Below are 17,257 nucleotides of genomic sequence, written 5' to 3' on the forward strand. Positions count from 1 at the left end.
CGTATTCGTACTCTTCCAATTTCAGTCTCCATCTCATTAATCTTGAAGAAGGATCTTTACAGTTGTTTAACCATTTGAGTGCTTGGTGGTCGGTGCGTATGACGAACTTCCGCCCTAACAGGTATTGTCTCAGTCTCTTTACTGCCCATACGATGGCCAATAGTTCTTTTTCTGTTGTCGTGTAGTTTCGTTCAGGTGCGTTAAGTGTTCGCGATATATAACAACATGGGTGTCCGTCTTGTGATAGTACTGCTCCTATACCTTCGTTACTGGCGTCTGTCGTTAGTGTAAATTGTCTGTTAAAGTCTGGGTATGTCAATACGGGTGCTTCACATAGCTTTTGCTTTAAGGTTTCGAAACTGTTTTGTTGTTTGTCTGTCCAGTGGAATGGTACGTCTTTTTGGGTCAAGTCTGTCAATGGTTTAGCGATCTTTGAAAAGTTCCGTATGAATTTTCGATAGTATCCGGATAATCCTAAAAATGATTTGATTTCTGTCGGTGTTGTAGGTACTTTAAAACGTTCTACAGCTAGTATCTTTTTAGGGTTTGGTTTGACTCCTTCCGCGGTTACTAGGTGTCCAAGGTATTCTAGTTCAGGTTTTAAAAATTCGCATTTGTCTGGCTGTATCTTTAGTCCAAGTTCCCTGAGTCTCTGAAGTACCATAGCTAAGTTTTCGTTGTGTTTCCCTATTGTGTCTCCGAAAATTATTATGTCATCTAAGTAAACGAAGCAGTGTTTATTAACTAGTCCTCTAAGTGCTGTGTCCATCATTCGTTGAAAGGTAGCTGGTGCATTCTTAAGTCCAAAAGGCATTCTGTTATAGTGAAAGTGTCCCTGAGGTGTACTAAAGGCTGTGTATTTTTTTGAGTCAGGATCCATAGGAATTTGGTGGAAACCAGAGGATAGGTCTAAGGCCGAAAAGAATTTAGCGTTTCCTAATTGACTAAGTATGTCGTCGATGTCTGGTAAAGGGTAAGCGTCTTGGTCTGTCAATTCGTTTAATTTCCTAAAATCGATAACTATTCTCCATTTCTGTTTTCCTGAAGCATCTGCCTTGTTAGGTACCACCCATACAGGAGAGTTGTATGGCGAATCCGATTCTTCGATAATTTTCTTATTGAGCATGTCATTCATTTGCTTCTCGATTTCGAGCTTGTGACATTCCGGAGGTCTATACGATTTAGTGTTAATGATTTTATTTTCTTTCAAAGTTATAGTGTGTTTAGCAAGGTTAGTACAGGGTAGGGTATCGGTTTCTAAGTTGAACACGTCTAAGTAATGGATTAAAATTTTCTCAATAGGTTCGCGAAGGTTTTTCTCTATATGACTTGTTCTCACTATGGCTTTGAATTTCCCAATTTGGTCTATGTCGTTTATGTTATAAATTTGGTTAGAGATATCTTTGTTTGTCTCACCAAAGTTGAAGAAGCATACTCGCGTTGGTCTGCCTTCGAGATAGATTGTCTGAACTTTGACTTCTCCTGGTTGTACTGTAGCTGGTTTCTGAAAATATAGCACATTGTCGTTAAGCTTGATTTTATCATTAGAGATTTCATATTGGTACTTTTCTAAGCAAGGTAGCCCTATGATTCCGTCTTCTATTAAAGGAAAGTCGTCTGGTATAACAAAGAATTTATGTGATTGGTCAAAGATTCGAATTTTAACGTATCTGTCTGTAGTGTAACGGTCTTGTCCCATAAAAAATGTTCGCGGTTCTGTTTTGTTCATAACGCTATTAATTTTTGATTCTTTAATTAAATTTATTCCTGTTCCTGTGTCGATGAGGTGTATCCGTCTTCCTCCTGATGTATTGAATGTGGTGGTAAGAAGTCTTCCTGTTGTTGTATTGACTCGAATTCTTGGCCGTTCTCGATCTCTACTCTGTTTACCCGTGGTGGTAGGTTTCGCTGGCTGGCTGGTGGAAAATTTCCATTCGGACACTGGTTGGCTATGTGTCCCGAGCGATTGCACTTGAAGCATTTTATTGCTGCGTGTTCAGCTAATGGTGTTCGTTCGAGGCGCCTGAAGCTGTTTGCTGCTGCTGACTGCGCGATTGTTCGTACCGTAGGTCGTCGCTCGTCGTAGCGTCTTGGTTGTTGTTGATTAGCGAAGCGGTTGGTGTTCACTGCTCGTTCCGATCGTGATGCTGCTGGTCGCTTCCATTCGTTTTGCTCTTCTCGTAGATAGCGTTCGATTTCCGCTGCTTTCTTCTCGGTTTCGGCTAAAGATTGAGGTTCGTTTGCCAAAAGCGTTCGTCCTATTTCTCTTCTGAGTCCTTTCAGATAGATTCTATTCACTTTCTTCATTGTTGCTTCCATCATTATGCGCCTGGTTATTGGTTGCGGATATTCGTTGGTAATGGCATATGTTAGCTTGTTCAATACGCGTCTGAATCGGATGTTAAAGTTCTGTACACTTTCTTCTTTTCCTTGCTTGATTTCCCGCAGTTGCTCGCTGTATTCGTCTGTGGTTACCTGAGTTGCCACGTTTGATCGTAACGCTTCGTATAGTTCACCAAAAGATTCTATTTGTAAATTTCGTATCCCTTGGGCCGCTTTCCCAATGATTTTCTCTACTTTAATGGCTTTTAATAGCAATTCTTTTTCGGTGCACATGTTGCGCATGGAACGTACTTCTTTAATAAAATCTTCTACCCCAATATCGTCATCTCCGTTTAGCGTTGGAATATACCGTATAGCATCCTTGGCTCGTAGCGTTGGAGTACAGTCTGTTGTTCGTTCAGAAGCTTCATCGTTCACATCATTATTGATTGTGACTATCGGTGGTGCTGTTCGAGTTGTGGTGGTTTGTTCAGCTCGTTCTTGTTGTATGGCTGTACTTGCACCATCGTCGCCCGTTATTAGGGATCCGAACTCGTCAGTTGTCACTGTTCTAATACTTACGCCCATCCGTAGATCAGCGAGGTTCTTGCCGAGGATCTCTATTTCCCTAATACGTTTTTTATTTTCTTCGTCAGCTTGTTTCGTTAGTAGCACGAATTGCCTTTGAACTTCCGACATTTCTTTTTCATGTCGTTCGTTTTGCTTTTGCATAGCATCTAGGATTGCTCTTAGATTGGGGTCTACACCTGTAGAGGTTGAAGCTTGTTCTCCGTTCTTTGTCATTATTGTAACCTTTTCGTCGTCTTGAATCTTGACTGCTGATGCTACTACCTCTTACGCGGTAATAAATAAATGAAGCCAGAGTTTTACCTTAGTGATTGCCGTAGCACGGGGCGGTTCCGTAGAAAGCTCCAAATCGACTGGTTCACTGGATTCGTTATAGTGCAGTTGTCTTCAGAGTTGACCGTAGTCCCAAGGAGTGGCTCTTCCGTAGTAGAGTTGTCGTTGGTTTACTTGAAGATCGATTTGCACTATCCTGGCAGGAAGTCCGGCCGATTCGCAAAACGCTTACCGAGCCAACGCGAAAATAATAAGGACACGAAAAGCCTAGTCGGCACTTACCACCCGGCAGCGTGGTTACTAAGCTGTGTCGCTCGCTCGATGCCACCTTGGGCAACACCCAGAACGTGGGCTCCCGTCTCTCTTCTGGGTAGAAGGTGTGGTTGGCGGGGGTCCATCGGGTCCGCGACATAACTTCCCGACGTCGCTTCTCCGCTGCCTCTTTCGCTTCCTCCTCCGCTCGCCGACGTCTAAATGAGTCCAGACCGACTCGGTGGGCTTCTTCGAACGCGGTCGCTCGGGATTGGCCTGGAGAGGGGGGTTCCCAGGACCCGGCAGCGGTCTTGTAGGGTACCATCGTGGAGGTTCCCGGGTGGTTGCGGGGTTCGCCTGTCATCGGGTTTACTAGTAACCCGGTAGTGTGGCTTCCGGTACTCCGGAGCACGCCCGGGGTCTGCGGCTCGGATGCGGGCCGCAAGGTCTCGTCCTCGGCGGTGTCGTCCGGCTCTTCCCCCTCGACCGGCAGCTCAAAGGTGTTGTCGTCCACGGGTAGGTCGGTTTCCTCCGAGGCCTCCGGCTGTCCCTCTTCGACTTGGGGTTGGTCAGCGTCGTCAGGCACCTCACTCTCGGTTCGGCCGGTCGCCTCCGGCCTCCCCGTCTCCGTTTCTTCCGCCGGCAGCTGGTCCATTATTTCGGCTTCCTCCTGGGCCATGGGCTCAGGGTCCACCGGCAGCTCCTCTATCTGACCGTCCAGGGTCTCGTCCAGTCCCTGCGCCGAGCCGCCCTGCGACCGGCAGGATCTTGGCTCGTCGTCATCAGCGGACTCATATGGCGTGTCTGAGTCGGTCGAGGACTCGCCCACGGCTACCTCCACATCCGGCGCGCAATCCGGCAAGCTGCAGGGGATGGTGATGGTTTTCCTCCATGTTTGAGTGCTCACCGTTCGCCGCCCCGAATACTCTTCCTCGTTGAGGTACTCCCGGAGGAGCTGGATCGCGGCGCGGCGGTCTGCCTGAGTTCTCACGGCCCTCAACGCCTCGTCCAATCTGACGATCGTAGTGCTCGGCTCCATCCTTCTTCTTCCGGCAGCTTATTTTCTCTTTTTTTTTTCCAGAGAGTCGTCACGATACTGAAATGAAACTCTTCTTTTTAGTTCTGGCTCTCTCGTTCTCGTGATGGAAGGAACGTTTTCAGATCGCTGACGTGGACTTTGCCTAAGCCCTTGCCGGTCTCGGTCGCTACGCAATATACGACTGGCGAAATCTTTTTCGTGATAACCACTGGCCCTGTGTACTTCGGTACTAATTTCGCCGCTACGTGTTGCGCTGCCGACGATAATACGCGTTGCCGTTTTAGAACCTTATCCCCTACCTCGAACTCCCGATCGCGGTGTCGCAAATTGTAGTGTCGCGCCTGTCGATTGTACGCATCCTCTAGGTTTTCTATCACCCAGCTCCTCAATAACGGCAGCTGGGCAACCCGCTCTTTCCACCTCGCGGTGGATCCTAATTCGAGATCTATAGGCGGCTCTGCCTCCGCTCGCACGCATTTGGCCGGCCGCGGTTCTCGCCCGAAATTTAAAAAGGCTGGGGAAGCCTGTATTACTGAGTGTCTTGCTGTGTTGTACGCGAAACGGAACTGGGGTAGATTCACGTCCCAGTCCCTATGATCCCTTCCAATATACGCTACTATCATTGTTTTCAGAACCCTGTTGACGCGTTCTACCGGGTTCGCTTGCGGGTGGTACGGGGGAGTCGTAGTGAGCCGAATCCCGTAGTCTTCGGCAAGGTCGCGCAAACATTTGTTCACAAATTCGGTGCCGTTGTCCGTCACGAGCACGTCAGGGGTTCCCCACCGGGAGAAAACTAACCCCTCTAGAACCTCGGCAATTTTCGGACCGGTCGCACGTCGTAGCGGGGCGCACTCTATTCATTTCGTGAAAAGATCTTGAATCACTAAGAGGTATACGTGACCGGACCTGCTAGGAGGGAACGGGCCCATAATATCGGCAGCTACCACGGACCACGGCATGTCGATACGGCGCCGACCCATCAACCCAGAAGGGAGTGTTTGCTCCACTTTCGTGAGCTGACAAGTAGTACAGCGTCTTACGTATTCTACCACAGTACGATACATGCCGGGCCAGTAATAGCGAGTCGCGATTCTATAGTAGGTCTTTTCAATACCTAGGTGTCCGGCCTGTGGGCTATCATGCGCCTCCTGCAGGATCTCGGTCCGTCGTTCTTCGGGGACTACCAACTTCCACTCGTCCCCGTCTTGCCCTAGCGTTTCCGCGATAAGTGGATCCGTTCTTCGGCAATATAACTCCCCGCTACGGATGGACCAGTCTTTAAATTTGTCCGGGTTTTTCTCGACCTCCGCGAATTTTCCCTCGTACCAACTCGCGCGTACTACGGCAGCTATTTGAGTTTCCCCCCCAATGACACCCCCCCCCCCTCAAAAACGCGCGAGAGGGCGTCCGGCACCTTATTTAATGCGCCCTGCCTGTAAACAACCTGAAAATCGTATTCCAGTAGTTGTAGGGCCTAACGCGCTAATCTTCCTGACGGGTTCTGCAACTTTCTTAACCATCGCAAACTATTGTGATCGGTTATGACGGTAAATGTGTACCCTTCCAGATATGCCCTAAATTTCTGTACCGCCCAGACTATAGCTAGACATTCTAATTCCGTTGCGGAATATTTTCTCTCCGGCAGCGTGAGAGACCTGCTGGCGAACGCGATTACTTTTTCTATTCCCTCGACCTCTTGCGTTAAAACGGCGCCTAATCCTACCGTGCTCGCATCCGTCTGCAAGGTGAAAGGGATTTCGAAGTTCGGGCACGAAAGAGTCGGTGCAGTTGCGATCGTATCTCTAAGGGTTTCGAAGGCGGTTTGTTGTCCGTCCTTCCATTCCCATTCCCGATTTTTCCGCAATAAGTTGTTCAGCGGTTCTGCAAGTGTTGCGAATCCCGGAATGAACCTCCTATACCAGGATGCCATTCCTAGGAATCGTCGCACCTGTTTCACGTTTTTCGGGGGAGGATACGTTAAGATTGGTCTTATCTTTTCGGCATCGACTTTTAACCCTTCGTGACTGACCACGAATCCCAAGTAACGGACTTGTTGGTGACAAAATTCGCATTTTTCGGGGTTGATTGTTAGTCCGGCAGCTTTGATACGTTCTAGTATGCGGTTCAGCCATTCGAGATGTTCGTCGAACGTTTTCGTCACGATAATGATATCGTCTAAATATGCGAACGCGTGGGGTTCCATTTCTGGCCCTATTAAACGATCTAGTAAACGTTGGAAGGTGGCCGGTGCTCCCGTGAGCCCGTACGGCATGCGGCGGAAATGAAACAATCCTTTTCCCGGTACCGTGAACGCCGTGATTTCGCGACTTCCCGGTTCTAAGGGGATTTGGAAGTACGCCTGGCTGAGGTCAAGTGTCGAAATGTATTTCGCGGCGCGCAGCTTGTCAAAGTATCTGCGTCATGAGTGGTAAGGGGTACGCGTCTTTTCTAGAGACCTCGTTTACTTTTCTAAAATCGAGACAAAATCGATATTTCCCGTTTGGTTTCTTGACCATCACTATTGGACTTGACCAGCCGCTTTGTGACGGTTCGATTATGCCATCCGCTAATAAGGTATCTACTTCCTTGTATATCGCTTCCTGCACTTTAGGAGAGACGGCATAATATCTCTGTTTTATAGGCGGGTGGTCGCCAACGTCAATTTTGTGGCTAATCAAGTCGGTCAATCCCGTCATCTTTTCGAACTCCGGCAGCGAAGTCTCTAGAAATTTTTCCAATTTAACCTTCTCTATGTCGGTTAATTTTTGTAACCCGCAGCAAATCGTCGCGTGGGGGGTATCGCTGAAACTAAACGTTTCCTCCGGCCGTTCTGCAAAATACCAAATAGTCCGGTGGTATTCCGCGACAATTCCGAATTTTGCTATTGCATCTATCCCTAATAAGACCGGTGTTACTAGGTTGTCTAACACGCGCGCTAATATTTGGCATTCTTTACTCCCGATTCGTAATTTGAATTTCGCTTCTTCCGTTGCTCGATCTACGGCAGCTGTTGCTAAAAGGAAATAGCATGGACGTTCCGTTCTTTTTAACTTTATTCCTCCGGCATCTATTTTAGTAATTACGGCCCGGCTTATAAATGTTATCGTAGACCCCGAGTCTACTAATACGCGAACCGGCAGCTTTCCGATATATGCTTTTATTGTTAGTACCGGCGGTGTTTTTAATTTTTCTTTTAACTCAACGCGGGCCGATATTAGTTCGGGTGAAGTCTCTCCGGCCCCTCCGAGCGACTTCTCTTCTCGTTTCCCGTGAATCTATTACATTTGCGGCATCTTTTTATTGTGACTCCCTCCGCTCCGCAGCTGTAGCAATGCAGCCGAGGCTCTTCGCGACAATCTCGCGACATATGCCCGGTCTTACGGCAGTTCCAGCATACATATTAGCGATGTTTTCCCGCTCGTGCGTTGTTTGTCGCGCAGCGGTACTTGACGCTTGTCGTCTTTTTCGGAGGTTTCTGTTCGTTGCGTCGAGGTGTTACGTGGCCGTATCATTTTCCTTTCTGATTTTACGTTTCGATTCTCGCGGGTAGGGCTGGAGGATTTTTCGCTGGATCCCTCGCTATCAACGTTTGTAACGGCAGCCATTGCATACGCGTATTCGTTATTATTCCATTTCCCTTTGCCCTGTTGTTTTTGGCGGGGGTATCGGTATGGGTCGTATGCGAAGCTTGGGTGGGCCATTTCGGACGCTCTTGGGTTATGTCTTGTCGTCATGTTCGTCTGTCGGTCTGCTTCTAATAATTCGTCTTCTAATTGTTCCAGCGTTACTATTGTCGTCAGTGCTATTGCCTGTCTAATAATTGGTTTCGCGCCCCAATATACTTTCCGAACCTTTTTGTCTTCCGGCCACGATGGATTTAATTTGTTAAACATTGCCCGCATTATTACAATGTAATCGCGTACTGGCTCATTTTCCCCTTGATAGCGATCTTTAATATTTCTCTCCAGCGTTTCACGATACTCGGGATCCCCGAAGAATTTCCTAAATTCGGTAACAAATTTATTCCACGACGTCCATTTATTTTCCCGTGTTTCGTACCAATGGGCCGCTATCCCGTCTAAACATACCGGCAGACAGCGTAATAAATTTTCGTCCGCGATACTACAATATTTACGTTGTTTCATTAGGCCATCCAGGAAGGATTCCGAATCCTCTCCTGGTGCTCCTGAAAATTTTATTCGCCACTTACGCATTATTTCTGCGGTTGGCGTGCCTCGGTAAAATGACTCGCGTGATATGCTCGACGGCATCGCTTTAGAATGGCTTGGATTTATTCCGGATACGAGGTGTAAGGGGTTCGATCTCGGTTCATCATCGCGAAATTCCGGCATCGGTTCTTTACTGTTAAAGTTCGGTACCGGCAACGTAAAATTTTTCGGCGGTGATCTTTCCGCCCAATTATTGTTTTCGGTGTTTGGTTCTGCGTCGGACAAAGGCCATTCATCCGATGCTTCCCCGTAGACCGACTTCGCTTCCCGCTCGTCCCCCTCGTCGAGTTCCGGCTTGAGCATGTCGATCATCTGTTTACTATTTCCCGAGTCCCTTTGTATCGCGTTACTTCGCATTTCAGGCAAGGCTATAAATTCCCGGTCTGTTTATGTTTTGGTTACCTCGCTCGGGCGAGGCGACCTCGGCCGATGGCCTTGCCGCGGTACGCGTACGAACAATAGGTCCCTTGTCCTAATCGGCAACAGAAAAACTATCTCTAAATTCCTCGCTAATGTATCGGGTGTGTTCGCGTGTTTCGAAATTCTATCCCGGCAGCACGAATTTATCTTTCGCTACGCGCAGCTTTCCCCAGCAATTTTTACAACGTTAATTATAATTTGTCGCTAATTCTGTGTTATTTCGCTAAATGTTTTTCGCTATTTACGCGAGATTGTTTCGCCAATGTTTCGTTTCCCGATCGCAAATCTTATTTTCGTACGTTTGACGACTACAAAGACGGCACGTTTCCCGACGGCACAATTCCTACGAAACGTTTTCTCAGAACGTCCCTTCCATCACCGCAAATTACATACATAAATGACATATAGCATATTAAATAAGCAGTACATTTGAACATTATATTATCAATTTCAATTCAATATCATTCAGTGCAATTCAATTAGGCATCAATAATAAATAACAAATCTTTCATTAAGGCATCACAAATAATTCAGTTCAATATATCATCGTAAATAATTCTCCACTTCATCAAGTACTATCTTTCCATTTTTACTTGCATTTCCGAAGAACTACATTAGTTATAAAATTACGGATTTGCTAAAAATGTAACAGAATAAATAGTGGATTGACAAAGCACTTATAGACGTTACGGAATAAATTAGCAAACAGGATAATAAATACGAGGTAACAAAAATAAAATCACGGAATAACAAAATAAATTAGAAAACAGCGGAATAAATACGCGATTTACTAACTGAAATCCAGACTTAACGAAATAAATTAAGAAATAACAAAATAAAATGAAAACGTAACAGAATAAATTAAGAAATAACGAAACAACTTAAGAAATAATGAAATAAATTAAGAAATCACAAAATAAATACACGACTCTTCGGATTACTAAATCGGCAGGTAATGTAATTACCAATGGAACTGGAATTTTTATCTTTTGATCAGTTGTACTATTATTTTCTTAATTATTTACCCGAATTTGTACTTGATTCCATGGAGGTTCACAACATTGTATGGTCATTATACGTGGTTTTCTTTCCCTTGTGTTTCCGGGATCCGCAGAATGACCATTTATCACATATCAATTGAAATATTTCACAAATAAATTGACCATTATCATGAATAATTAACATTTCACAAATACCATACCACAGTAAATAACATTTCATAAACAGTATCGTATCATAAAATTATCGATCAATTTACAATTTCGGTAACGTTGGCTCGTTTTGTAGCGTTTCTCTATTTATTCGCGACGCAGGTATTCGTCTTTACGACGCGACGGCACCGATCGCGCTCCGACTTTATTTCCGGCCACACGATAGAATTTACGTGAGAGTCCCGCACTCTTCGCGTATCTCTTTTCTACGGAAAAGCCCTTTCTCAGTTTACTTTCCCGGCGAGATATCCGGATGTTCGGGCGCCAATTTGTCACGGGTCCCGCGTTTTACGACCCGTCCGACGGACGAAAAGCGGGGCCACGACGGGTTAGGCACGTTCGGCCGCGCGGAACGTGTTTCGCCCGGTGACAAACGGTATCCCGTAGGTTCGGCGTGTTTCCCGACGGAAGACTTTATCAGGTTCGGGGCTCGAAACGGGCGCCAGACACTCGCAAGTGTCACACGAACAATTTCGAAAATTACGCGAGACGCTAATTATTCTGCCGAACCTACGAGGACCGCGCGAGGACCTGAATAGCGACAGTCCGGGCCAGGGTACTACGCGGAAGGAATGCGGGACGTTTCCCGCGGCGGAAAGGTTTCTCACGAAAGAAAGATAGACGAGAATGGGCTTCGACTTTACATTTATTAATCTTGCTGATTACAGAAGGCTGCCGGGGCGACCCGGCAGCGATGGAAACGAAGCCCGCGCGGTATAATACAATAGTTCGACAGTTGGACGGTCGCTCGCGCTTATTTCTCCCGATTCTACTCTCCTACGCGTCGAATCCGATCGTGGGCGCGATGTACGGCAGCTACGACTGGCAATTAGCCGGTCGAGAAGCGACCGGATTCCGATAGAATACGCGGCAGCAAAGTTCTAAAGACTGTGACCGTCGGAAACAGTCGGAAACGGCGGTACGGCCTACGTCGCGTCGTCCCACCGTGGGACACCCCCAGATTCGCAAATATCGCCAAAGGTCGGTATCGGAACGAATCCCTCGCCCGATGACCGACGGACGGTCTCACCCCCTTCGCGAATTCCCTCGAACCGCGATTTCCGGCGGGCGAGATTCCGTCTTTATTTCGACGGGAAGTCCGGCCGATTCGCAAAACGCTTACCGAGCCAACGCGAAAATAATAAGGACACGAAAAGCCTAGTCTGTGTCACTAGCTGTGTCGCTCGCTCGATGGTCTGCAGCGTTACCACGTCCTTCCGGCAGCAATATGTCGTACAAAAACTGACTCTTTTAAGGCGGTGGGCACGGCTCAAGATTGTGTGAGTGCATCCCCTCCCTAGTTCCGCACACGTACCCGAGTTTTGCAAGGGTACGGGAGGCCCGCTCTCATTTGTTAACAATGCAAAAATAGTACTGTTCTGTAGTCAAAATCGCTAGATAAAAGTTCAATCTAGGGTGAAAAGGTCCTCAGAAGTCGTACTTTTGCGTTTTTTAGCCGTAATTTGCAATATTCAGCAGCATACTGCTTAATCGAGTGACATTATCGTAAATATCGAGAGATTCAGAGCTCGTATGGAGTTCGTTGGACCTTTCCACCCTAGCGGGAACATATAGGAACTGAATGCCACGCCGATCACGTTGTATGCTTACGTATCAAACAAATGAAAGCGGGCACCCAGAAAAATTAGATCATTGAGTATTTCATCAAAATATAGTTCCGACATTTTTCGCTACGAGCGCTGTACTATGTTCCCGATCTGTCTCATCGTCAGTAGTCACTGTATCGGTAAAACAGAGGCCTATAGGAGCATGCGCGGCGCGAAAGCGTGGATGGCGTGTACGTGTGCGACGGCGATCGCAAGGGTCCGGGATGCCTGGAAATATTTCCCAATAATGCAGAGACGGGACATTTCCATAGTGAAAAGAGCTAGATAAAGGTTCAATCTAGGGTGAAAAGGTCCTCAGAAGTCCTACTTTTGCGTCATCGAGAAATGATTAGCTATATTCGGCAGCATGTTGTCCGCCAGAGAGGCCTGTAGGAGCATGAGCGGCGCGTCAACGTGGATGGCGCTGTCGTAGCTTCGTTCGAATAGCCGTGCCGCGGCACACTCACACACCGCCTGATCAGCGTGTACGTGTGCCGACGGCGATCGCAAGGGTCAGGGATGCCTGGAATTATTTCCCAATAATGCAGTCACGGGACTTGTCAATGGTGAAAAGAGCTAGATGAAAGTTCTATCTAGGGTGGAAAGGTCCTCAGAAGTCGTACTTTTGCATCATCGAGAAATGGTTAGCAATATTCGGCAGCACGTCGTTTCTCAGGGAGGCTATGGGAACTGACATGGCGGCACACTCACACACCGCTTGGTCGGCGTGTACGTGTGCCGACGGCGATCGCAAGGGTCTAGGATGCCACTAACCATTTCCCAATAATGCAGAGACGGGACTTTTTCATAGTGAAAAGCGCTTTAGCCAATTAGCATCTTGGAAGGTTGGATAATATAAGGATGTGAATTTTCAGTAATGGCACTAGATAAAAAGATCAACCTGACATGCTGAATCCCTCAAAAATCCCTAAAAATTATTGTTCGCGAAATGTAACAAATAGTTGGGCAAACTATATTTATCAATTGATTTTTTCTAGTTTTTATCTCCAGATAAAAATGAATATATTCTAAATATTTTCTGTAAAAATTTGATTTCAATATCTCTAATGGTTTGAAAGCAACCTGTTGCGAATTAGTATCTTGCGTCGATGGCCCGCTCCATAACATTGACACTGGAGGGTGTCATAAATTAGCCCTTCCACGACACTGTCTCGCCGAAGACGAAAGAACTTTCCTGTAACCTCAGTGCAAAACACAGTCATTCTCTAAAATCTGAAACATCGCCGCTTCGCACGAATGTACGATTGCCTAGTAAATATGATCCAAATTATATCATGTTTGGTGTCAATTTTATCAGGAAAATTGCACGAATGTGTTGAGAGAAGTTTCATGAATATATTATGAAAAACAAAAGAATTGGGACATTGCATTAGTATTGTTTCACCGATATACCTGACCCCGCATAATGTTACACTCTTCGGCGGTCTAGCTTCTAGCCCCTTCGAAGGGTAGACACTTGGGTGCGTCATAAATTGGCCCTTCTCCGATAGTGTCCTGCCAAAGACGAAAGAGCTGGCATGCAGCCTCGGTGCGAAACACAGTCATTCTCTGAAATCTGAAACATCGTCGCTCCGAACAAATGTACGAATGCGTAGTAAATATGATACAAATTATACCATGTTTGGTATCATTTTTATCAGAAACATTCCACGAATGTGTTGAGAGAGGTATCATGAAAAAATAAGGAAAATCAAAAAAAATGATGACATTGCATTAGTATTGTCTCACCGATGTACCTGACCCATGTTACACCCAACGACCGGCACACCGAACGGTCAGGTCGACTACGCTTGCAATGTTCCGCATTTTATATGGATTTCTGTATGCATTGTCTGGCCGGCCTGACAAATCTTTATTTTAATCAGAATCTTTATTTGCATTAAATTTTGTATTAAATTAAATTAAATTAAATTAAATTAAATTAAATTAAATTAAATTAAATATTTCTGGAATTCCGACGAATTTGTTTCGAATGAAGTTGCATACGTATCGATAATATCATTAAAATATCCTCACGAAGTTAACGCACTCCTCAAAAAATTGTCATAATTTACCTTCTTGTCATACCTTCTAGGCGTATGTAACTTCGTAAGTATATTTTAATGATATTATCAATACGCAGAGTTGGGCAAAATAGTTATCGAAATAAAAATTTCGAATAACGAATGAAAGGTAAAAAAATTTGTATTAAAATTTGAAAGTTAAAATTACAATCTCATTAAAGACGGTCCAAATGCTCTAGATAAGCTCTAGAAGTCATTCGTATTAACAATATTGTTCTGATTAAAAACATAAAAGCATAAAAAAATAAAAGCATGTATTAATAAATAGATTAAAAACATGAAGCATCATTTGGACTGTCTTTAATGAGATTGTAATTTTTATCGTAACATTACGTATCGGTGAAACTTGTCCTAATCCCACAGGCATTCTGTGCCCCTTAGCTCTTTTATCTGGGGTTATATTGGGAGGGCTAGTTTCTGACACCCTCAAGCGTGTACCTGTCGAAAGACCCAGAAGCTAGACCGCCGAAGGGTGTAACATTGTGCAAGGTCAGGTATATCGGTAAGACAATCCCGATGGAATGTCATAATCTTTTTTGTTTTCCATTATTTTTTCATGAAACCTATCTAAACACATTTGTGGAATGTTTCTGATAAAAATGACAGCAAACATGGTATAATTTGTATCATATTTACTACGCATTCGTACATTTGTTCGAAGCGACGATGTTTCAGATTTCAGAGAATGACTGTGTTTCGCACCGAGGCTGCATGCCAGCTCTTTCGTCTTCGGCAGGACACTATCGGAGAACGGGTAATTTATGACGCCCCCAAGTGTCTACCTTTCAAAGGGACCAGAAGCTAGACCGCCGAAGAGTGTAACATCATGCGGGGTCAGGTATATCGGTGAGACAATACTAATGCAATGTCCCAATTCTTTTGTTTTTCATAATATATTCATGAAACTTCTCTCAACACATTCGTGTAATTTTCCTGATAAAATTGACACCAAACATGATATAATTTGGATCATATTTACTAGGCAATCGTACATTCGTGCGAAGCGGTGATGTTTCAGACTTTAGAGAATGACTGTGTTTTGCACCGAGGTTACAGGAAAGTTCTTTCGTCTTCGGCGGGACAGTGTCGTGGGAGGGCTAATTTATGACACCCTCCAGTGTCAATGTCACGGCACGGAGTTATAGAAAGCAAATTTTTACTGAAAATATTTAGAATGCGTTCACTTGTATCTAGAGATAAAAACTAGAAAAGAATCATTTATTTAAATATAGTTTGTCAAACTATTTGTTACATTTCGCAAACAATAATTTTTACAGATTTTCGAGGGATTCAGCATGTTAGGTTGATCCTTTTATCTAGTGCGAACCATTACTGAAAATTCACATCCCTGTATTATAGAGAAATGGGTTGCGGAATTCCAGACCCTTCCAGCCCTCGTCGGCACACGTACACGCCGACCAGGCGGTGTGTGAGTGTGCCGCCATGTCAGTTCCCATAGCCTCCCTGAGAAACGACGTGCTGCCGAATATTGCTAACCGTTTCTCAATGATGCAAAAGTACGACTTCTGGGGACCTTTCCACCCTAGATAGAACTTTCATCTAGCTCTTTTCACCATTGACAAGTCCCGTGACTGCATTATTGGGAAATATTTCCAAGCATCCCTGACCCTTGCGATCGCCGTCGGCACACGTACACGCTGATCAGGCGGTGTGTGAGTGTGCCGAGGCACGGCTATTCGAACGAAGCTACGACAGCGCCATCCACGTTGTCGTACGTCCGTACATTCTCTCTTCCTCTGTTTTACCAATACAGTGTGTTGCTCGATACTGAACTTTGGAAAACGTTCCTAGCTCCCCTACTGTACAGAAATGTTACTATTTAGCTTCCTCTAGCGGCCGTTCGTTCTTTCATAGCGTGACGATCATTATTGTGTCGGGGCATTTGGAGCTTGTCCTGGTCAGGTTCGGTTCCCTCCCCTTAAGCAATAGTAGAAAGTCTAAACCCGACTAGATCTGGCGGCACAGTGACCCATTTCGCGAAGCCTCGCAAACGCGGAAGCGAGGCGTCCCCCACTTTCCTCATTTTTCCCGCTCCCGCGCGACGCTCGGACCTATTACTCGCTCGCACGCGGCAGGGCCGCACCTAGCGGTCCAGGGCTTACGGCAACAAACTTATTGGTTAGCGCTCTTCCGATGACACGCGTCGATTGGCTAACTCCCGCTGAGGAAGACCTCGGGCCTATCCCTTCACGGATCCTCTTCAATTTTTCCGGGCGAGGCGACGACGAGGTCGAGACGAAGGCCTTCTCTGATCCGTAATTCCTCGGCGGCGCCTCCGGGTTGGCAAACCCGGGCTCGGTGTCGTCCTCGATGTATCCTTGCGGGCGTCCTTTGTAGCCGGCCCCTCAGCGTTCCTTTCCGGATTTTCCGCGCTCCTGGGAGAAGTGAAAAGTATCCGGGCCCCCCAGGGACCCGGCCACGGTCCTGCAACTTCTCGTCGCGCCAAGTGGCGCGGCGTTTAAACCGCGTCAATTTCTCGATCTGGGGTCTCGGGTGCTCCCAGGGAGATCGATCACGGCAGCCGTTGTTGCCGCGGTGCTGCCAAAGGGTGGCCCGGTCTTTCGACCTTGATCGGCGGGACGTGGACAAATATGCCACGTCACAATTTACATTGCGAAATTTCGCATGGTCTTCTTGACAGACTGTCTGCATTGACATGCAACTTCCCTTCTCGATGTCTAATTTCAAAATCATACTGTTGCAGCCTTTCTATCCAGCGAGCCGTTTGTCCTTCCGGATTCTTGAACGACAATAGCCACCTTAAAGCAGCATGATCAGTCCTTACCAGAAATTTTCGACCATAAAGATAGGGGTGAAAATGTTCTATGGACTTAATTATCGCCAAAAGTTCCCGTCTTGTAATGCAATAATTCCTTTCTGCTTTTCCCAGCATTTTTGAAAAGTATGTTCGGGGCGCGTACGGCTAGTATGGTCTGTTACAACACCATTCCTCTTGAACAGAAAGTTTTAATTGTTCTTTACTTGCAATATGCCGGGTTCGGAGTTTTTTTATCACGCAGATCCCATAAATTTTCGATCGGATTAATATCCGTTGATTGTGGAGGTGTTTTCAAATATTGCGGTGTGTTATAAAGCAACCACTTTCTTGTGTTGCGTGCTGTATGTTTGAGGTCATTGCCTTGAGTGAAGATAAAGTTGTCTTTTATACCCATTTTTTCTGCACTACTTACAATATGGGTTTTTAGTATGT

The 17,257-nt window shown here is 45.9% G+C and overlaps 2 protein-coding genes across 4 annotated transcripts in view; one reads left to right on the forward strand and one right to left on the reverse strand.

Moving 5' to 3' along the window:
* Dora (zinc finger SWIM domain-containing dorado) overlaps positions 1–17,257 on the forward strand; it is a 493,890-nt gene that overhangs the window by 291,144 nt on the left and 185,489 nt on the right. The gene's annotated exons all lie outside the window — the stretch shown is intronic.
* LOC143360334 (uncharacterized) lies at positions 1,762–3,126 on the reverse strand. Its single transcript, XM_076799061.1, has one exon. It carries the CDS (start codon positions 3,124–3,126, stop codon positions 1,762–1,764), a length of 1,365 nt encoding a protein of 454 aa, XP_076655176.1.

Source organism: Halictus rubicundus, chromosome 13, assembly GCF_050948215.1.
Source record: "Halictus rubicundus isolate RS-2024b chromosome 13, iyHalRubi1_principal, whole genome shotgun sequence".
Classification (NCBI taxonomy): Eukaryota; Metazoa; Arthropoda; class Insecta; order Hymenoptera; family Halictidae; genus Halictus; species Halictus rubicundus.

Bases quoted from the DNA above. Each gene is read 5' to 3' on its own strand.
- LOC143360334 (XM_076799061.1), bottom strand. From the start codon at position 3,126: ATGACAAAGAACGGAGAACAAGCTTCAACCTCTACAGGTGTAGACCCC.